This window comes from Haliotis cracherodii, unplaced genomic scaffold (genome assembly GCF_022045235.1).
Source record: "Haliotis cracherodii isolate W230 unplaced genomic scaffold, xgHalCrac1.p SCAF_24, whole genome shotgun sequence".
NCBI lineage: Eukaryota > Metazoa > Mollusca > Gastropoda > Lepetellida > Haliotidae > Haliotis > Haliotis cracherodii.
The window spans coordinates 1,683,348-1,707,586 of NW_027266280.1; the positions used below are offsets into that span (position 1 = coordinate 1,683,348).

The 24,239-nt window shown below is 46.2% G+C and overlaps 1 protein-coding gene across 1 annotated transcript; it reads left to right on the forward strand.

The window, feature by feature from the left end:
• Nucleotides 1-14,094: 14,094 nt before the first annotated feature.
• LOC139472462 (uncharacterized) lies at nt 14,095-22,433 on the forward strand. The gene is made up of 10 exons (XM_071254937.1): nt 14,095-14,226; nt 14,524-14,575; nt 16,711-16,821; nt 17,212-17,427; nt 17,948-18,125; nt 18,973-19,088; nt 19,603-19,759; nt 20,237-20,341; nt 21,049-21,067; nt 22,380-22,433. Exons 1-9 carry the CDS (start codon nt 14,095-14,097, stop codon nt 21,053-21,055), a joined length of 1,074 nt encoding a protein of 357 aa, XP_071111038.1. The 3' UTR covers nt 21,056-21,067; nt 22,380-22,433.
• Nucleotides 22,434-24,239: the final 1,806 nt, after the last annotated feature.

Below are 24,239 nucleotides of genomic sequence, written 5' to 3' on the forward strand. Positions count from 1 at the left end.
CATCGTGGACACCCATCCCACGTCGTGGAGAATCATCGAACCCCGTGGAAACTCATCCCACGTCTTCGACACACATCCCATCTCTTGGACACTCACCCACCTCTGGGACACTCATCCCACCTCGTGGACACTCATCCCACTCCGTGGACACTCTTCTCATCCCGTGGACGCTCTCCCATCCCGGTGGACACTCATCCCACCTCAAGGACACCCATCTCACCCCATGGACACTCATCCCATCCCGTGGACACTCATCCCAAACCTTGGAGAATCATACCACCTCGAGAACACTCATCCCTACTCGTTGACACTTATCCCACCTCCTCCTGGACAATGATCCCACGTTTTGGACACTAATCCAACCACGTGGACACTCATCCCACCGCGTGGACACTCATCGCACCTCGTGGACACTCATCCAACCCTTTTGATATTCATACCATCGTGGACACTCATCCCACTGCGTGGACAGTCACCCCACCTCGTGGACACTCATCCAACTGCGTGGACACTCATCCCACCTCGTAAACACTCATCCCACCGCGTGGACACTCATCCTACCGCGTGTAAAACTCATCCCACCTCGTGGACACTCATCCCACCGCGTGGACACTCATCCCACCTCGTAAACACTAATCCCACCGCGTGGACACTCATCCTACCGCGTGTAAAACTCATCCCACCTCGTGGACACTCATCCCACCCTGTTGATATTCATACCACCGAGGACACTCATCCGACACTGTGCACACCCATCCCACCTCGTCGACACTCATCCCACTGCATCGACACTCATCCCACCGCGTGGACACTAATCCCACCACGTAGACGACACTAATGCCACCTCATGGACGCTCATCCCGCCCCGTGCACACTCATCCCACCCTGTTGATATTCATTCCATCGTGGACACTCATCCCACCGCGTGGACACTCATCCCACCTCGTGGACACTCATCCCACCTCATGTTGACTCATCCCTTCTCATGGACTCATCCCACCCTGTTGATATTCATACCATCGTGGACACTCATCCCACCGCGTGGACACTTATCACACCTCAAGAGAACTCATCCCACCCCGTGCACACTCATCCCACCTCATGGACACTCATCCCACCGAGTGGACACTCATCCCACCGCGTGGACACTCATCCCACCTCGTCGACACTCATCCCACCGCGTGGACACTCATCCCACCTCGTCGACACTCATCCCACCGCGTGGACACTCATCCCACCCCGTAGACTCACTAATGCAACCTCGTGGACACTCATCCCACCCCGTACATACTCATCCCACCCCGTTGATATTCATACCACCGAGGACACTCATCCCACGCCGTGCACACTCATCCCACCTCGTCGACACTCATCCCACTGCATCAACACTCATCCCACCGCGTAGACGACACTAATGCCACCTCATGGACGCTCATCGCGCCCCGTGCACACTCATCCGACCCTGTTTATATTCATACCATCGTGGACACTCATCCCACCGCGTGGACACTCATCCCACCTCGTGGACACTCATCCCACCGCGTGGATACTCATCCCACCGTTGATATTCATACCACCGTGGACACTAATCCAACCGCGTGGACACTTATCACACCTCAAGGACACTCATCCCACCCCGTCGACGCTCATCCCACCTCATGGACACTCATACCAACTCGTGGACACACCAGGCCACCTCGTTGACACCAATCCCACCCCGTGGACATCCATCCAACCTCGTGGACACTCATCCTACATCTTGGAGACTCATCCCACAGCGTGGGACACTTAACCCACCTCGTGGACACTTATCCCACACCGTTGACACTAATCCAAGCCCATGGACACTCATCCCACCTCATTGACACTTAACCGACCCCATTTACACTCATCCCACCTCAAAGACACTCATCCCATCTCGTGTACACTCATACCTACTCCTTGACACTTATCCCACCTCAAGGATACTCATCCCACCCCGTGGACACTCATCCAACCTCGTGGACGCTCATCCCACCTCAAGGATACTCATCCCATCTCGTGGACAATCATCCCACGCCGTGGACTCTCATCCCATCACGTGGACAGTTATCCCAAACCATGGACACTCATACATGTACCACCTCCATGACACTCATCCCATCTCGTGTACACACGTGCCTACTCGTTGACACTTATCCCACCTCGTGGACACTCATCCCATCTCGTGGACACTCATCCGTGGACACTCTTTCAACATAGCCACTCATCCCTACTCCTGGAAACTCATTCCCCCTCGTGGACGCCCAACCAACCTCTTGGACACTCATTCCACCTCGTGGACACTCATCCCAACCCGTGGACACTCATGCCAACTTGTGGACACTTATCTCACCTCAAGGCGATTCATCCAAATACACTTATTCCACCTTATGAACACTCATCCTACCTCGTGGACACTCATCCCTCCAAGTGGACACATACCACTTCGTGGACACTCATCCCATCCCGAAGACACCCATACCACTTCGTAAATATTCATCCCATCTCGTATACACTAATCCCTAGTCGTTGACACTTATTCCACCTCGTGTAGAATGATTCCACCTTTTGGACACTTATCCCACCTCATGGACACTCATCCCATCCCGTGTACACTAATCCCATGCCCTGGACAATCAACCTAACTCGTGGACACTCGTCCCTACTCAAGCATACTTGACACTTATCCAACCTCGTGGAAAAAAATACCACCTCGTGGACACTCATCCCATCCTTAGGACACTCATCCCAAACCGTGGACACTCATACCATCTCGAGGACACTCATCCCACCTAGTGTACACTCATCCGTACTCGTTGACACTTATCCCAATTCGTGGACACTCATCCCATCCCGAAGACGCTCATACCACTTCGTGAACATTCATCCCATCTCGTATACACTCATCCCTAGTCGTTGACACTTATTCCACCTCGTGGAGAATGATTCCACCTTTTGGACACTTATCCCACCACGTGAACACTTATCCCACCACGTGGACACTCATCCAACCCACTGGACACTCATCGCAACCCTTGGACACTCATACAATCCCCTGGACACGCAACATATCTCATGGACACTCATCCCTACTTGTGGACACTCATTCAATATGGCCATTCATCCCTGCTCGTGCATACTTATCCCACCTCGTGGACACTCATTCCACCTCATGGACAATCATCCCACCTCTTCGACACTTATCCCATCTCGTGTACATTCATCCCTTCTCGCGGACTCTCATCCATGGACACTCATTCAACATGGCCACTCATCCAAACTCTTAGACACTTATTTCACCTCGTGGACACTCATCCCACCCCATGACCACTCACCCCATCATGGACACCCATTCCACCTCGTGGACACTCATGCCATCTCGTGAACACTCATCCATGGACACTCATTCAACATGGCCACTCATCCAAACTCTTAGACACTTATTTCACCTCGTGGACACTTATCCCACCCCATGACAACTCACCCCATCATGGACACCCATTCCACCTCGTGGACACTCATGCCATCTCGTGGACGCCCAACCAACCTCTTGGACACTCATTCCACCCCGTGGACACTCATCCCACCCCGTTGACATACATACTACCTCGTGGACACTCATCCCATCCCGAGGACACTGATAGCACTTCGTGAACACTCATCCCATCTCGTGTACACTCATCCCATCCCTGTGGACACTCGTCCCATCATGGACACCCATTCCATCTCGCGGACACTCATCCCATCCCGTGGACACTCATCCAACCTCTTGGACACTTATCCAACCTCTTGGATACTCATCCCACCTCGTGGACACTCATCCCACCTCTTGGACACTTATCCCACCTCTTGGACATTCATCCCACCTCGTTCACACATATCCCTCCTCGTGGACACTCATCCCATCCCCTCAACACTCAACCGATCTGGTGAACACTCATCCCTATTCGTGCATAGTTTTCCCACCTCATGGACACTTATCCTACCTCGTGGACACTCATCACACCCCGTGGACCCTCATCCCATCCCATGGACACTCATCCCACCTCGTGGACACTCATCCCTACTCCATATGCGATAAAGCGATATGCAACTGCTACGCAAGGGTGCTAATCGTGTACTTTGGTATAATTGGTATAAGAGAACATCGTTTTAATTACAGTTTTAGGCATCATCAAACGTGGTTGTATACTTTATTTCTGCCTAACAGGGTGTATTCTGAAATTGAAATTTATTGATGTGGCGGAAAAAGCCAGCATGTGTTGTACACCTGGGTCTGATGCAGGTCATGGGAAACTGTGTCTAATCGAACCTGGAAGCTTCACCGCACGAGTTTAAAACTGGTGACTACGCTTCGAAACATATTTTGACATATCCTCGATTAAAAAATTAAAAACTGAACAAAGGAACATTCTAGAATGGCCACTAGATGGTCTAGATTAAAATGGCCAAGAGGTGAGGACACTCAACCCATCGTGGACACCCATCCCACGTCGTGGAGAATCATCGAACCCCGTGGAAACTCATCCCACGTCTTCGACACACATCCCATCTCTTGGACACTCACCCACCTCTGGGACACTCATCCCACCTCGTGGACACTCATCCCACTCCGTGGACACTCTTCTCATCCCGTGGACGCTCTCCCATCCCGGTGGACACTCATCCCACCTCAAGGACACCCATCTCACCCCATGGACACTCATCCCATCCCGTGGACACTCATCCCAAACCTTGGAGAATCATACCACCTCGAGAACACTCATCCCTACTCGTTGACACTTATCCCACCTCCTCCTGGACAATGATCCCACGTTTTGGACACTAATCCAACCACGTGGACACTCATCCCACCGCGTGGACACTCATCGCACCTCGTGGACACTCATCCAACCCTTTTGATATTCATACCATCGTGGACACTCATCCCACTGCGTGGACAGTCACCCCACCTCGTGGACACTCATCCAACTGCGTGGACACTCATCCCACCTCGTAAACACTCATCCCACCGCGTGGACACTCATCCTACCGCGTGTAAAACTCATCCCACCTCGTGGACACTCATCCCACCGCGTGGACACTCATCCCACCTCGTAAACACTAATCCCACCGCGTGGACACTCATCCTACCGCGTGTAAAACTCATCCCACCTCGTGGACACTCATCCCACCCTGTTGATATTCATACCACCGAGGACACTCATCCGACACTGTGCACACCCATCCCACCTCGTCGACACTCATCCCACTGCATCGACACTCATCCCACCGCGTGGACACTAATCCCACCACGTAGACGACACTAATGCCACCTCATGGACGCTCATCCCGCCCCGTGCACACTCATCCCACCCTGTTGATATTCATTCCATCGTGGACACTCATCCCACCGCGTGGACACTCATCCCACCTCGTGGACACTCATCCCACCTCATGTTGACTCATCCCTTCTCATGGACTCATCCCACCCTGTTGATATTCATACCATCGTGGACACTCATCCCACCGCGTGGACACTTATCACACCTCAAGAGAACTCATCCCACCCCGTGCACACTCATCCCACCTCATGGACACTCATCCCACCGAGTGGACACTCATCCCACCGCGTGGACACTCATCCCACCTCGTCGACACTCATCCCACCGCGTGGACACTCATCCCACCTCGTCGACACTCATCCCACCGCGTGGACACTCATCCCACCCCGTAGACTCACTAATGCAACCTCGTGGACACTCATCCCACCCCGTACATACTCATCCCACCCCGTTGATATTCATACCACCGAGGACACTCATCCCACGCCGTGCACACTCATCCCACCTCGTCGACACTCATCCCACTGCATCGACACTCATCCCACCGCGTAGACGACACTAATGCCACCTCATGGACGCTCATCGCGCCCCGTGCACACTCATCCGACCCTGTTTATATTCATACCATCGTGGACACTCATCCCACCGCGTGGACACTCATCCCACCTCGTGGACACTCATCCCACCGCGTGGATACTCATCCCACCGTTGATATTCATACCACCGTGGACACTAATCCAACCGCGTGGACACTTATCACACCTCAAGGACACTCATCCCACCCCGTCGACGCTCATCCCACCTCATGGACACTCATACCAACTCGTGGACACACCAGGCCACCTCGTTGACACCAATCCCACCCCGTGGACATCCATCCAACCTCGTGGACACTCATCCTACATCTTGGAGACTCATCCCACAGCGTGGGACACTTAACCCACCTCGTGGACACTTATCCCACACCGTTGACACTAATCCAAGCCCATGGACACTCATCCCACCTCATTGACACTTAACCGACCCCATTTACACTCATCCCACCTCATGGACACTCTTCCTACCTCATGGACGCTCATCTCAACTCATCGACTCTCATCCCACCTCGAGGACACTCATCCCACCTCGAGGACACTAATCCGTGGACACACATCCAACCCGGTGGACACTCATCCCACCTGTTGGACACGTATCCCACCTCATGGACACCCATGCCACCTCGTGGACACTCATCCCTTTCCGTGGACACTCATCACAAATGGATACTTATCCGACCTCATCGTCACTCATCCCAACTCGTCGACACTCATCCCAACTCGAGGACACTAATCCGTGGACACACATCCAACCCGGTGGACACTCATCCCACCTGTTGGACACGTATCCCACCTCATGGACACCCATGCCACCTCGTGGACACTCATCCCTTTCCGTGGACACTCATCACACATGGATACTTATCCGACCTCATCGTCACTCATCCCAACTCGTGGACACTCATCCCATCCCGTGGACATTCATCCCACCTCATGGACACTCATCCCATCCCGTGGACACTCATTCCACCTCATCGTCACTCATACCACCTCGTGGACACTCATCCCACCACATCGTCACTCATCCCACCTCGTGGACACTCATTCCACCTCATCGTCACTCATCCCACCTCATGGACACTCATCCCATATCGAGGACACTTATCCGAACTCGTCGCCAATCATCCCACCTCATGTTGACTCATCCCTTCTCATGGACTCATCCCACCCTGTTGATATTCATACCATCGTGGACACTCATCCCACCGCGTGGACACTTATCACACCTCAAGAGCACTCATCCCACCCCGTGCACGCTCATCCCACCTCGTCGACACTCATCCCACCGCGTGGACACTCATCCCACCCCGTAGACTCACTAATGCAACCTCGTGGACACTCATCCCACCCCGTGCATACTCATCCCACCCCGTTGATATTCATACCACCGAGGACACTCATCCCACACCGTGCACACTCATCCCACCTCGTCAACACTCATCCCACTGCATCGACACTCATCCCACCGCGTAGACGACACTAATGCCGCTCATGGACGCTCATCCCGCCCCGTGCACACTCATCCGACCCTGTTGATATTCATACCATCGTGGACACTCATCCCACCGCGTGGACACTCATCCCACCTCGTGGACACTCATCCCACCGCGTGGATACTCATCCCACCCTGTTGATATTCATACCACCGTGGACACTAATCCAACCGCGTGGACACTTATCACCTCAAGGACACTCATCCCACCCCGTCGACGCTCATCCCACCTCATGGACACTCATACCAACTCGTGGACACACCAGGCCACCTCGTTGACACCAATCCCACCCCGTGGACATCCATCCCACCTCGTGGACACTCATCCTACATCTTGGAGACTCATCCCTCCTCGTGGACACTTAACCCACCTCTTGGACACTTATCCCACACCGTGGACACTAATCCAAGCCCATGGACACTCATCCCACCTCATTGACTCTTAACCGACCCCATTTACACTCATCCCACCTCATGGACACTCTTCCTACCTCATGGACGCTCATCTCAACTCGTCGACTCTCATCCCACCTCGAGGACACTAATCCGTGGACACACATCCAACCCGGTGGACACTCATCCCACCTGTTGGACACGTATCCCACCTCATGGACACCCATGCCACCTCGTGGACACTCATCCCTTTCCGTGGACACTCATCACACATGGATACTTATCCGACCTCATCGTCACTCATCCCAACTCGTCGACACTCATCCCACCTCGAGGACACTAATCCGTGGACACACATCCAACCCGGTGGACACTCATCCCACCTGTTGGACACGTATCCCACCTCATGGACACCCATGCCACCTCGTGGACACTCATCCCTTTCCGTTGACACTCATCACACATGGATACTTATCCGACCTCATCGTCACTCATCCCAACTCGTGGACACTCATCCCATCCCGTGGACATTCATCCCACCTCATGGACACTCATCCCATCCCGTGGACACTCATTCCACCTCATCGTGACTCATACCACCTCGTGGACACTCATCCCACCACATCGTCACTCATCACACCTCGTGGACACTCATTCCACCTCATCGTCACTCATCCCACATCATGGACACTCATCCCATATCGAGGACACTTATCCGAACTCGTCGCCAATCATCCCACCTCATGTTGACTCATCCCTTCTCATGGACTCATCCCACCCTGTTGATATTCATACCATCGTGGACACTCATCCCACCGCGTGGACACTTATCACACCTCAAGAGCACTCATCCCACCCCATGCACACTCATCCCACCTCGTCGACACTCATCCCACCACGTGGACACTCATCCCACCCCGTAGACTCACTAATGCAACCTCGTGGACACTCATCCCACCCCGTGCATACTCATCCCACCCCGTTGATATTCATACCACCGAGGACACTCATCCCACACCGTGCACACTCATCCCACCTCGTCAACACTCATCCCACTGCATCGACACTCATCCCACCGCGTAGACGACACTAATGCCACCTCATGGACGCTCATCCCGCCCCGTGCACACTCATCCGACCCTGTTGATATTCATACCATCGTGGACACTCATCCCACCGCGTGGACACTCATCCCACCTCGTGGACACTCATCCCACCGCGTGGATACTCATCCCACCCTGTTGATATTCATACCACCGTGGACACTAATCCAACCGCGTGGACACTTATCACACCTCAAGGACACTCATGCCACCCCGTCGACGCTCATCCCACCTCATGGACACTCATACCAACTCGTGGACACTCCAGGCCACCTCGTTGACACCAATCCCACCCCGTGGACATCCATCCCGCCTCGTGGACACTCATCCTACATCTTGGAGACTCATCCCACCTCGTGGACACTTAACCCACCTCGTGGACACTTATCCCACACCGTGGACACTAATCCAAGCCCATGGACACTCATCCCACCTCATGGACACTTAACCGACCCCATTTACACTCATCCCACCTCATGGACGCTCTTCCTACCTCATGGACGCTCATCTCAACTCGTCGACACTCATCCCACCTCGTGGACACTCATCCCACCCCGTGGACACTCATCCCACCCCGTGGACACTCATTCCACCTCATCGTCACTCATACCACCTCGTGGACACTCATCCCACCACATCGTCACTCATCCAACCTCGTGGACACTCATTCCACCTCATCGTCACTCATCCCACCTCAGGGACACTCATCCCATCTCGAGGACACTTATCCGAACTCGTCGCCAATCATCCCACCTCATGTTGACTCATCCCTTCTCATGGACGACACACATCACCTAGAGAATATCGTAATGCCTGTTAGATATATAGGTTTCTAGTTATCAAGATGAAGCACACTCTTCCATTAAAAAATACATATAGTAATATGTCAAAACTCTCATCCCACCTCGTGAACACACTTTTCCATTAAAAAAAACCTATAGCGATATATGGACATATATCAATGTTCATTGATCATGTTATGTAAATTAGAATATTAAACGGATCTGTAACAACTCCCGAAATCAGAATTGTACTAAGAAATAAAACTTTATCCTTATTATTATTATAATCCATTATTTATCTTTCTTTCTCTGTCTCTCTGTCTCTCTGTCTCTCTATCTCTCTGTGTCTCTCTCTGACTGTCTCTCTCTCTCTGTCTGTCTCTCTCTCTCTCTCTCTCTCTTACCTGGGTAAGGTACAGATATATCCCATTGAAATAAAATACTTACGTGAGATAGACCTGCGTAATGTACAGGTATAGCCTTCTAAAATGAAATCCTGACGAGAGACAGACCTGGGTAGGGTACAGATATAGCCTACTGATGTGAAGTACTGGCCTGAGATAGACCTGGGTAAGGTACATATATAGCCTTCTGATATGAAATACTCACATGAGATAGACCTGGGTAAGGTACAGATATAGCCTACTGATGTGGAATACTAAAGTGAGATAGACCTCGGCAAGCTACAGATATAGCCTTCTGATATGAAATATTGGCGCAAGACAGATATGGGTAGGATACAGGTAAACCTCATTGATGTGAAATATTGCCGTGAGATAGACCTGGGTAAGGTACAGATATTGACGTCTGATATGAAATCCTGCCGTGAGATAGACCTGGGTAAGGTACAGATATAGCCTACTGATGTGAAATACTGCCGTGAGATAGACCTGGGTAAGGTACAGATATAGCCTAATGATGTGGAATACTAAAGTGAGAAAGACCTTGGTAAGGTACAGATATAGCCTACTGATATGAAATACTGGCGCGAGATAGACCTGGGTAAGGTACAGATATAGCCTAATGATGTGAAATACTAAAGTGAGATAGACTTGGGTAAGGTACAGATATAGCCTAATGATGTGAAATACTAAAGTGAGATAGACCTGGGTAAGGTACAGATATAGCCTAATGATGTGAAATACTAAAGTGAGATAGACCTGGGTAAGGTACAGATATAGCCTAATGATATGAAATACTGGCGCGAGATAGACCTGGGTAAGGTACAGATATAACCTAATGATGTGGAATACTAAAGTGAGAAAGACCTGGGTAAGCTACAGATGTAGCCTTCTGATATGAAATACTGGCGCGAGATAGATATGGGTAGGGTACAGAAAAAAACACATTGATGTGAAATACTGCCGTGAGATAGACCTGGGTAAGGTACAGATATGGCCTTCTGATATGAAATACTCACATAAGACAGACCTGGGTAAGGTTTAGATATAGCCTTCTGACATGAAATATTGGCTCGAGACAGACATGGGTAGGGTACATGTAAAAGCCTGAGATGTGGAATACTGACGTGAGTTAGACCTGGGTAAGGGACAGGCATAGCCCACTGATAGGAAATACTGACCTCAGACAGACCTGGGTAAGGTATAGGCATAGCCCACTGATAGAAAATACTGACGTAGGATAGACCCGGGTTAGGTATAGATATAGCACACTGATATGAAATACTGACGTGAGATAGACCTGGGTAAGGGACAGGCATAGCTCACTGATATGAAATACTGACGTCAGACAGACCTGGGTAATGGACAGAGATCGCCCACTGATATGAAATACTGACGTGAGACAGACTTGGCATGGGTAAGGGACAGAGATAGCCCACTGATATGAAATACTGACGTGAGACAGACCTGGGTAATGGACAGAGATAGCCCACTGATATGAAATACTGACGTCAGACAGACCTGGCATGGGTAAGGGACAGAGATAGCCCACTGATATGAAATACTGACGTCAGACAGACCTGGCATGGGTAAGGGACAGAGATAGCCCACTGATATGAAATACTGACGTCAGACAGACATAGGTTATGGACAAAGATAGCTCACTGATATGAAATACTGACGTCATATAGACCTGCGTAAGGGTCAGAGAACGCTCACTGATATGAAATACTGACGTGTATAGGCCTGAGTAAGGTACAGTCATAGCACACTGATATGAAATACTGACGTGAGATAGACCTGGGTAAGGGACAGGCATAGCTCACTGATATGAAATACTGACGTCAGACAGACCTGGGTAATGGACAGAGATCGCCCACTGATATGAAATACTGACGTGAGACAGACCTGGCATGGGTAAGGGACAGAGATAGCCGACTGATATGAAATACTGACGTCATATAGACCTGCGTAAGGGTCAGAGAACGCTCACTGATATGAAATACTGACGTGTATAGGCCTGAGTAAGGTACAGTCATAGCACACTGATATGAAATACTGACGTGAGATAGACCTGGGTAAGGGACAGGCATAGCTCACTGATATGAAATACTGACGTCAGACAGACCTGGGTAATGGACAGAGATCGCCCACTGATATGAAATACTGACGTGAGACAGACCTGGCATGGGTAAGGGACAGAGATAGCCGACTGATATGAAATACTGACGTGAGACAGACCTGGGTAATGGACAGAGATAGCCCACTGATATGAAATACTGACGTCAGACAGACCTGGCATGGGTAAGGGACAGAGATAGCCCACTGATATGAAATACTGACGTCAGACAGACCTGGGTAATGGACAGAGATAGCCCACTGATATGAAATACTGACGTCAGACAGACCTGGCATGGGTAAGGGACAGAGATAGCCCACTGATATGAAATACTGACGTCAGACAGACCTGGCATGGGTAAGGGACAGAGATAGCCCACTGATATGAAATACTGACGTCAGACAGACCTGGGTAATGGACAGAGATAGCCCACTGATATGAAATGCTGACGTCAGACAGACCTGGCATGGGTAAGGGACAGAGATAGCCCACTGATATGAAATACTGACGTCAGACAGACCTGGCATGGGTAAGGGACAGAGATAGCCCACTGATATGAAATACTGACGTCAGACAGACCTGGGTAATGGACAGAGATAGCCCACTGATATGAAATGCTGACGTGAGACAGACATAGGTTATGGTCAAAGATAGCTCACTGATATGAAATACTGACGTCATATAGACCTGCGTAAGGGTCAGAGAACGCCCACTGATATGAAATACTGACGTGTATAGGACTGAGTAAGGTACAGTCATAGGCCACTGATATGAAATACTGACCCGTTGTTGACAAGTTATGTGTCATATTCAGTAAAAGGAATGTTTACTTGAGATCAATTCTGGAATCACTTAACGTGGCAGGTAAAAAGTTGAAAAGCTAAGCTAAAAACAAAGTCAATGTGAAGACAATGTTCTTGCCCCCATGCGCCTGGGTAGCCAAGAAATGGAGTCGTCACCAACAGGGGCCGTTGGTTTATTGCTCGACATGGGGTGAGGTGAAATGGGGGGTTAACGTCGCGTCCAAGATAATTGCACATCATAGCACATTGAGATAGCATGCTGCAGTTTAAATTGAAAACGTCACTCAGACACAGTATACTGACTCCAAGCCGGCAAGTTTAACATGAAAACCTCACTCAGACACAGTATACTGACTCCGGGCCGACCAGTCCTTGTTTGAGCCCCTCAATGCCAAGCGCCTGACAGGGTATCAACAAGTACGATCTTTTAACGTTTTTTTCGGTATGACTAGGTCGGGGATCGAACCCCGCACCTTTCGCTCTCCGTGCGGACGCTCTACAACGAAGCCACAGAGGCGCTCTGCTCGACATGAAGGGGAACATGCTTTATCAGGTTCCACGTCCATGATTAGAATCTCGTTTCAATATAAAGCTGCAATAATAAGCAATTTGTAAGTGTTGGTTTTCGCTGCATTGGCATTATTCCTGCCATATCAAGGCGGGCGATAGCGAGAACTCTTCACGCTTCTCTTGTAGGGTATGAATAATCTAAATAGGACAAACCATTTTTCTCAAGGATCATTTTCTGCCCTGAGATCAGAGACTTTTGAGTCTGGAATTCTGATACCCAATCCGCTCTACACGAATGTTGTATGATGTCCTTCAACCAATTCAAAATATATGTCAAACAGACAAAACCTGAACCTTACCATCTGTTTCAATTCGTAAAAATATGCTGCGGTTTGCACAAATCTTTGTCAAAATCAATTACATGCAGCGTGGTAGATATTACCACGTGGGTGACACACCTGGACACTTGACAGGTATCTACTGGTCCACGAGAATTTCGAATGCCTATAATAACTCTTGAGGGTGAGGAGGAAAGTCAATCGGAATCAACATGACGATGTTCGGCAACGGTCTCTTCATAGTTCTCCTGACTGTCCTTGCGCCATCACTCGGATGTCCGCCTGGACCAGATGAGCTCCCCGACAAGCTCGCTGAGCTCTTGACTCAACTAGAAACCGCTAAGGCTGAGTGAGTGAGTGAGTGAGTTGGGTTTAACGCCGCTTTTAACATTATTCCAGTTATATCACGGCGTGTCAGCTTAATGTGGGAGGAAAGCCCGAAGTGATGCAGGTCTAAGACGGTTACCACTTCGGTGAAACCCACGAGCACGGGTATGGTGCTGACAAACCTAGAAACATAATTGCGGCGAACCGGGATTCGAACCCACAATCATAGGTTTCTGGCGTGTCCAGGGGACGCAACTCTGCACAGCGAATCGCGGCGCCTTAGACGACTGGGCCACCCGTGCCCCCCCGCTAAGGCTGAATTCCAAAGTATCTTTGATGTCACCGATGAACAGTGTCCATGTCAGAGTAAGTAAATGGCATTTTTGAAAAAAAAATCTATAAAGCATTACAAAATTAATCTAATCTAAACCTACAACGTGATGTCTATTGCCGAGCCGACCTTAATGCCGAGCGCCAGACAGGGTTACAACAAGTACCATATTATAACGTCTTATGGAATGAAGCGACCGGGGATCGAGCCCCCGGACCTATCGCTCTCCGGGCGGACTATCTACGACTAGACCACGAAGGCGGTCTGCATCTGATAGCTTTTCTTTAGTTCAACTATATTTTCTAGCTTCAGGAGCACTTGCTTGACAATGCTATAAGGATCTATACCGAAACGTCGCTTTTTACAGTATTAAAGAAGTTGTTATTCATAAAATTGTGTCTACCTTGTCATCCGTCAACTTCTAAGTAATGCCTATCAAACAATTGAGCACTTGAATCTCAGGATTCAGTATTTACATTTCAATCGCGTATGCGCAAAGCGACTGTTGAACTCTTGATCTAAACATTCTAAAAAAGTAGGGGATATTTGCAAAAAACAGCTGATTACAGAAATACAAAGAGGTATCGAGTGATGGCATTGCATGGAAAAGGAAACGGAAGGATTAGGCCTAATATGACAATCGAGAGAACATGTTGGCGGTGTATTGTAAGGGTGCAAACAACACGATGACAGTGGTGGGTAGTCATTTAAAGCGACAAAACCCTATCCTCAATCAAAAGAAGTATCTGCCAAACGCGGAACTCATTCTACAATTCCCACGTTATCGTGAGCATGTGTTTAAAAATCACTATCGAATATAACTTCGATAAATGTCAAAGCTATTCTCTCTCACTGATTTTCAGTATCTTAGAATATTGTATTGATAATGACAACAATTATTTCAGTAGTTTGTGCAGGTTCACAATGGCTATCGACAAGGGCGATGCCATGTTTGTTTGTAAACACTGAAAGTAGTACCTACATGTACCTCATATCTACATCTCTATTCCAATGTGATCCCAACGGGAACCGTTTTCATCCGTTGGCCTTATCCTGCCGAGAAACCTCCCCATCATATGACAAACCTGAAAATTAAGTTGAATTCTAGGCCAAGACGCCTATAAACAAATGCCACTTTGATCAGTTTCCCCTTAACTTTGCAGTGTGGGATGGTGGTGTACAAAGTTAAAAAACAAATGTTTTAAAAAAAAATGACAAAATCCTTTCCATAGTCGATTGTACGATTCCGACTACACCACGTGTTTATGAATAACTATCAAATAGTGATGATACCAGGTGTTCGCAAAGTGTTGTGCGTATCTTGTCCCAGCCGTGGCACCCGTCTCAACCACATGCAAATACATTGAACCCGACCACACAAAAATCCGGTATTTAAATTGGAAATGTTGGTGGCCTGATATTCGACAAACGGTGCGTCAAAATGCAACCATTGTCGATTTGCGATGTCTTAAACGGCATTGTTTTCATACTTGTTCAAAATTGTCATGGAGGAACAGTAAAGCAAAATGCACATTCGTAACTTGTGGTAGTGGTAGGACAGAATTCGTACACTTATTCAGCCAGTGCCGAGGAGAAGAAGATTCGTGATTGCTGCCCGGGGCGGTCACACGAGTTCAGCGCAACCTTGTGACCTAATGTGACAATGAACAGTTTTCAGTGCCTTTGTACAACGACAACATGTGATTATCGAGCTCCAAAATTTCATATTTGTATCTATGATATTAAATTAAACATATCGACTTAATTAGGTACAATACATTTATTTACTTAAAATCTACCTCTGCGATTCTTTTTTTTGAAGAGTGTATACTTTATTTTATCTTTAGTTTATATAATTCAATCAGCAGTATGTAATTCATTCATTCGGTGTAATGTCACAAAGAAACATAATTATTTGAGACCATTGTGGAACCAATATGCCATTGCACATAAGAGAAGCACTGGACTTTTACGGAGAACGTGATGACATCTAACTTATTCGTGAACTGTTTACAATTGTAGATGTTTCCATACCTACAGGTGTGTTTAAGTTCCAAGTTCCAATACATGTACGGCTGATCACAGCATTGTATCGTCAATAAACCGGGACAAACACAAAGTGGTGGTTTTAAATAAAGAACGACAGTTGATGTATATATTTCTGTTTCAGCTCCCGGGGATTGCTTTGAAAATGATCTCGAAGCCCTCAACACCACACTTTGCGATCTTATCAACGATCTCACAGCATTGACCGGGAATCAATCAACGGACTGTCCTGCACGTAAGTAGAGAAACGAACGAAAGGCAAAATCGGAGAGAGCGTTCACCTGAACCGCCTTCATGTTGACAAAAGAGACCAGATTGATCTATGAAAGGACATGAAAATACTTTTAAGCTGACTGTCATTAGAACAATTGAACTGACAAATTCAGTATACTGGAAAAAAACTAGTTCCAGACAAGAAATCTTCAACCGTCTAGTTGAAATTCAGTCATATATACCTTTCACTTTATCAAGCTTTATGCTTGTATGATTTGTATTTCGTAATACAACCCATGCTTGTCCCCGTGAAGATCAGGGTCAGAATAGGTCTTCAGCAACCCATGCTTGTCGCCGTGTAGATCAGGGTTACAAATTTCCCAATCACAAGATTTACGTTGATGTTTTACAGTGGAAGGATGTGCCGCACTTGTTGGTGGATGCGATCGGACCGACATTGCTCAGGTTGACCCAGTGGGGACGATCCTGCCAAGTTTGGATGTGACTTATAATGTCAGCGATTTTACAGTAAGCGGAGACAATGCATCAAGTTACAGCATATACGGCATCTCGTTACGGCCCCTCGTGATTTTTTGCGTGTCCGGGACCACAAACACTGCACTAAACGGTAAGTCGTTACACCCTCAATACCTCGTTAATTTCCTGCCAGTAATACAGAAACGTCAACAATCAAACACTAAGAGGTTAAACAATAATGCGGAAACCAATCTAGAATTTTCACACCATTTTCATTTTCTTCTATGGATGGTTGAAGCTTCTTGTTATAGCAGTACGTGTATACAGGAAATGCCCCTAACTGCATCTTTCTTGAAGGTAACATAGTCAGGATAGTCAGGAATAAATAGAAATTCCTACATGTATGAACCTGAAATATTATTGCAGGTACGTTTTTTCCTAAAAAGAATAAAAATCACTTGTTAAACTACCAGTGATTAAGTATGGATTTACGCCGCATTTAGCAATATTCCAGCAATATCACGACAGGGGACTTGACACATTGTACCCATTTTGGGAATCGAACTCTTTAACAACTAGTCTACCCCACCGCCCGTTATACTACAAATGTTGACTGTATGCTTCCATATTACAGTATTATATTTGTGCATTATATGTTTGTCTCTGTCTAGACGAAGATCTTGGAAGCGGTACTGGTATCGCTGTCTTGGATGATCTGCTGTATGTCGCAATTAATGATTATAACAACACGGGTATCGATCAACTTGCGTCCATCCCTACATCTGGCGGCACTTTGTCGCTTCTTACCGAGATTTCCTGCGAGGCTGGGAGAGTCAGAGCTTTTAATGGGTTGGTATCGCAGTTATGTTTCTGTATTTTACACAAAATTACTGTTCATAACGGTCTAGTTCCTTAATTATTCAATTTAAGATTAATTATATGCAGTGTAGGTCAAGTGAGTGAGTGAGTGAGTGAGTGTGTTGGATTTAACGGTGCTTTGAACAGTATTCCAGTTATATCACGGCGTGTCTGCTTAATGTGGGAGGAAAGACCGAAGTGATGCAGGTCTCAGACGTTCAGTGAAACCCACGAGCACGGGTATGGTGCTGACAAACCTAGAATCATAATCGGGGCGAACCGGGATTCGAACCAACAATCATAGGTTTCTGGCGTGCCCAAGGGACGCAACTCTGATCAGCCGTTCACCAGTGATACAAGTGGGAAAGAAAATGTATTTATATTTTTCTCATACTCCTTTTCTCGGATTGGTTTATTTCTCTTGAAACATCCAAACCTGTCTTTTAAAACATAAAGCCTACAGTGAGTATCAGGGCCAGGGCACCAAGGCGAGGGCGATGTTATTTACCATATTTACCATCTCTGCTCGTGAATGTTCCTTATCTCAGTAAATAGATTGAGTAATGTTATTCAAGTGTTACATATTAACAGTTACAAGTTCAAGCGAAAGCTTGGAAAATTGCCAAGTATAGACCAGCAAGGTCAATAGCAACACCTGGTCAGATTATTCAATATATTAGGTGCTTGACCTTATAAATATAACAGAGACCAAGCACATTGTTGGGTGATGTTTCAAAACAAAAACGTCTGAAGTATCCTCAAATGAAATTTGGCATACGTTTGTCAGGCAAATAAACAATACTCCATGTTGACTGCAAGCAATCATCTTCTCTTTAAGGCGAGTGTACTTCAGCGACTGCAAGGAGATCAAGTGCGTCGACAAGACAGGTGGAGATTTGCAGACCAAACTGAAGTTTTCAATGTCCATTACATCGTTTGACGTCATTGACGATAGTACGTATAACAAAACATATACCACGTACAGTGGAACATATACCCCAACCTTCTTTGTTTGTTTGTTGTTTAACGCCGCACTCAGCAATATTCAAGCCATGTGACGGCGGTCTGTAAATAATCGAGTCTGGACCAGACAATCCAGTGATTGACCTCGATCCACGCAATTGGGATACGATGACATGCATCAGCCAAGTCAGCGAGCCTGACCACCCGATCCCGTTAGTCGCCTCTTACAATACGTATAGTCGTTTTTACGGCAAGCATGGGTTGCTGAAGACCTAGTAAGACTCAACAGTGTCTGGTCCAGGCTCGGAGTATTAACAGCCCGCCGCCATGTAGCTGGAACATTGCTGAGTGTGACCTTAAACAACAAACAAACAAAACTTTCATTTGAAATTGTTTTGAGAAAAGGGGTAAGCGGCAAATCCATGCTATATCTACAACATGTTGCATGTCATTCTTTGTAATTAAGTGGTGATTAACGCAAAATTTGATTTGTTTTCTTCGACAGACAGTATCGTGTTTATTGATGCTGCCGGTGGTGTATGGATCTACGACATTGCGACCAACTGTTTCAAGCTGCTGTACTGCATTCCGGGCGAACCATCCGGGGCCGTCAAGATCAACCGCTGTTCTTCTTTGATATACGTGGCCTACCCTGGTGTCAGGTCAGTGTAAGGAAAGAGTGAGTCAGCGAGTGAGTATGGTTTTACGCCGCTTTCAGCAATATTCCAGCAATATTACGGCGGGGGACACCTGAAATGGGCTTCACAGATTTTACCCATGTCGGGAATCGAACCCGGGTCTTCGGTGTGACAAGTGATCACTTTAACCACTAGGCTACCCGACCGCCCCTCAATGAAATGAAGAACAATGCTACATTGTGTACAGAAACAAACGAATGTCTGGTCGGATACAGTCACCAAAATCCTGTTATGACATATCATGATACTTTTTGGTTTGATCATCGAAAATAAAGCCAAATCATTCAAGTTCTCTTCCAGACCATCCGACTAACTAGGATGTCTTTGTGGTTTCAACCGGTTACCCATTGAGTACCTAAGATCTGTTATGTCAAACCCCATATGATCTTGGATGGGAAATGATTATGATGGTTGTAACAGGCATGTTTTATCTTCTTTAAGCAATCTCGACATTTTCAACGCCACATCCTTGGAGTCGGTGGGCACTCTGGAGTACACCACGTCCAACCCCAGTGTTTGTCCGAGTCTCGGATTCGAACCAGACTGGTAAGTTAAATCACAACAGCAACATTACATAGCCCAGGAGACATGTCAAAACATGGAACACGGCACAACAGGACATACCATTCATATACCATTTTCAGAAAGTTACAAAACCAGTAAATTATTAATCCTATGTACATCACAGAAATACGAGTAGACATCATGGTAACCAAGCGCAGGACCTGTTGACGGAAAACAAATGAATATGTGAACAGTTATGTTCCAGTTTAAGGGAGATGTAGTCCAAATCCTCTTATTTTTATTTAGCCATAGTCGTGTTTCAGGTTGATTTGATCCGTTGTGGAATGTATCGCTCAGTGTCCATAGCTCTTGCTTTGTTATAGCCTTCCAAATACCAACATATACCGACACCCGTGAAAATCGGGGTTAGAATAGGTCTTCAGCAAGCCATGCTTGTCCCCGTGAAGATCAGGGTCAGGATAGGTCTTCAGCAACCCATGCTTGTCGCAGTGTAGATCAGGCTTAGAATAGGTCTTCAGAAACCCATGCTTGTCGTAAGAGGCGACAAACAGAATCTGGTGGTCGGGCTCGCTATGCCAATTGCTTGGATCGATGCTCACGATGCCAATCACCGGATTGTCTGGTCCAGACTCCTTTGTTCATAGCTCGAATGTTGCTTAGTGCGGCGTTAAACAACAAAAAACACATTGAAGTGATACATATAATAAACAAGTTTTTGTCTTTTTCAGCCCATAATTGGCAGAGTGGGTAAGATTTTATCGTTAGAATCATACAAGTGTCACAGGTTCGTGACATTATTTGATAGGAGAATAAGTTTCAATTATATTACCTTTAATCATGATAGTAGATGTATTAACCAAGCGAGTATTGAGTTGTAGCACCCGTGAAAACCCCGGTAAGAATAGGTCTTCAGCAACTCATGATTGTCCCCGTGTAGATCAGGGTAAGAATAGGTCTTCAGCAACTCATGATTGTCTCCGTGTAGATCAGGGTAGGAATAGGTCTTCAGCAACCCATACTTGTCCCCGTGTAGATCAGGGTAAGAATAGGTCTTCAGCAACCTATGCTTGTCTCCGTGTAGATCAGGGTAGGAATAGGTCTTCAGCAACCCATGCTTGTCGCAGTGTAGATCAGGGGTTAGAATAGGTCTTCAGCAACTCATGATTGTTTCCGTGTAGAGCAGGGTAAGAATAGGTCTTCAGCAACTCATGTTGTCCCCGTGTAGATCAGGGTAGGAATAGGTCTTCAGCAACTCATGATTGTCGTAAGAGGCGACTGTGCTTGTCGGGATCAGGTGGTCAGGCTCGCTGACTTGGTACATGCATGGCATCGTATCCCAAGTGTTTGGATCGATGCTCATGATATCAATCACTGGGATGTCTGGTCAGGACACGATTATTTACAGACCACCGTTATATAGTTGGAATGTTGCTGAGAGCGACCTTAAACAACAACAAATAATCGAACGAACGAACAAACAAACAAACTTATTTCTGAATGACCGAATGCCTCTAGTATGGAATCTATTTTCATAATGTTAATAGTGTCCATTATAGTACTTTTATATTTGGGCACGAGATATATCCGGCGTTAAACAGCAAACAGACTAACAGATAATGTGTAGATGGCAGGGTTCAAAATCAGATAAGGGGCGATGGGGAAGCCTAGTGGTTAAAGCGTTTGCCCTTTACGCCGAAGGCCCGGGTTTGATTCCCCACATGGGTACAATCTGTGAAGTCAATTTCTGGTGTCCCTCGCCGTTATAGTGTTGGTATATTGCTTAAAGCGGCGTAAAACCATACTCACTCACTCAGTTAAGATAAACAGATCATACAACTCTCAAGATGTTTTTCGTGTATTTACATATATTTCTTTTACATACATTTCTTGTTTTAACCTTTTCTGAATACAGAATATGCTTGCAAAAATATTATTTCGAATACACAGTTTCACGAGGAACAGGCAGACACAAAAGTGATAGTGAAACTATAGAGACTAAACAGTCTGTAAAGGAAGTTACCAGATAGTTATTGACTTTATCATATACTTCTCATTTCAGGGAGACAGACCGCCACTGCGTGTTGAAAAGCAAGCAATAAAATGTGTATTAGGCATTGAGTCAAATCTGTATTCAATAAACCTTTTGAACACGATTCATGTGTATTGTGATTTTTTTTATGAACTAGTATAATAGGAAATTATATTTTAAATTTGATTACAAAGTATGAAACTTATTAATCAATTTGTGCAAGACCTCACGTCAGAGAGAGAGAGGGGGAGAGAGAGAGAGAGAGAGAGAGAGAGAGAGAGAGAGAGAGAGAGGGAGAGAGGGAGAGGGAGAGAGATTGCTGAATTGTTATCAGGATAGTTTTATTCCACACGGAAAGGCCTCAGGCTCATAGTTCAATTCTGCTTTCGGGAGTGGTTACAGATCCGTTTAACAGGTCATATTAATTAATTAATTAATTAATTAACATAGCATGATAAATGAACATTGATAGATGTTTTAGAGTATAAATTGATCGATATAATTTTTGGTTGAGTGGGCTGTACATAAAAAGGCAGATCAATATATTTTCTTCTTAGGTGGTCGTATTTTGGACAAACAAACAGAAAATGAAACTCATCTTCAATCACATTTAAACCACATTGCTCACATATTCTCCATTCTCTAGCTCTGTTTCTATGTCTGCCTACTTCGATGTTAAGTCTATGAGAGCTGCATCTAAATTGTGCTAAACCTATTCTAAACTTTTTAAAACTGATATCAAACAAATAGTATTCTGGGGAAATAGTTGTCTTAAAAAACTTGTCATAATTGCATTTTTCTGAATTTAAAACTTGCGATGACCATTTTTGTAAGTATATATCCTTAAGTCTTTGGCGTATAGATACTAAAAACGAATCTGGATTGTTTGGTACACACTGATTATGCCAAACAAACCCGTAGCCGCATTCATTTAATAAAGACTTTACATCATATACCCAATTGCGAATTCCATGTTTTTCATACAATAACATCGCATTTTAACATTTCTAATCTATCAGTAGGCATCTTAAGAATCTTGAACCAATACTTGAGAATTCTAACATGTTGAAAAATATGTAAAGTGGTACACGCCAACATTCACCATATACCACAACACTCGATGTACACTTCTTTACGCCAAGGAATCGTTTACAAGTATATAGATGGGCCATTTCAATAGTTATGCATTCAGTATGACCTCAGTGAAAGTTGTAAACTCTGTTAGATTGTCATGAGTATCTTTTTTGCCTGCATTGCTGCATTACTGGTGTGGTAATTCCAGATAATCTGCCTGTGAAGGTTACCCCCCAGATTTTACAAGAAGTGACAATTTGTAATGGTTGTGAGTTGAAGAACCATTTTCCAATACTTATTTCCCATTTTAATAAACCAACACTTTCGTTTTCTCAATGTTCACTTGGAGTTTACATTTAGAAAAGTGCAGCTCCATTTGATCTATCAAATTCTGGAAACTTTTTATAGTTCTAGAGAACAGAACTATATCTGCAAAAAGCAACAGAAATATATTAACAATATCTGGATGCAGCTGTATGCCATCCGTACAGTTATCCATAATTTGCGTAGCTAGGTTTTTTAATCCCAAAAAAACAGAACAGGAAGGGGCTAAGAATACAGCCTTGGCATACACCAATGTTACATGTGAAGACATCAGAATATATTCCCCGATTTTTAACACATGACTTTACATTTTAATAAATATTGCATAATAATTTACCCATTTTGTTACTCACACCATTTGAAAGAAACAATGACCACATTATATTTTTGTTTACAGAAATCTACTAAAATTGCATAAATTTTTCATCTTTTCTCTGCATGTATTTGTGAATAATCGCATTAAGTATGAAAATATTATCCGTGGCTGAGTAC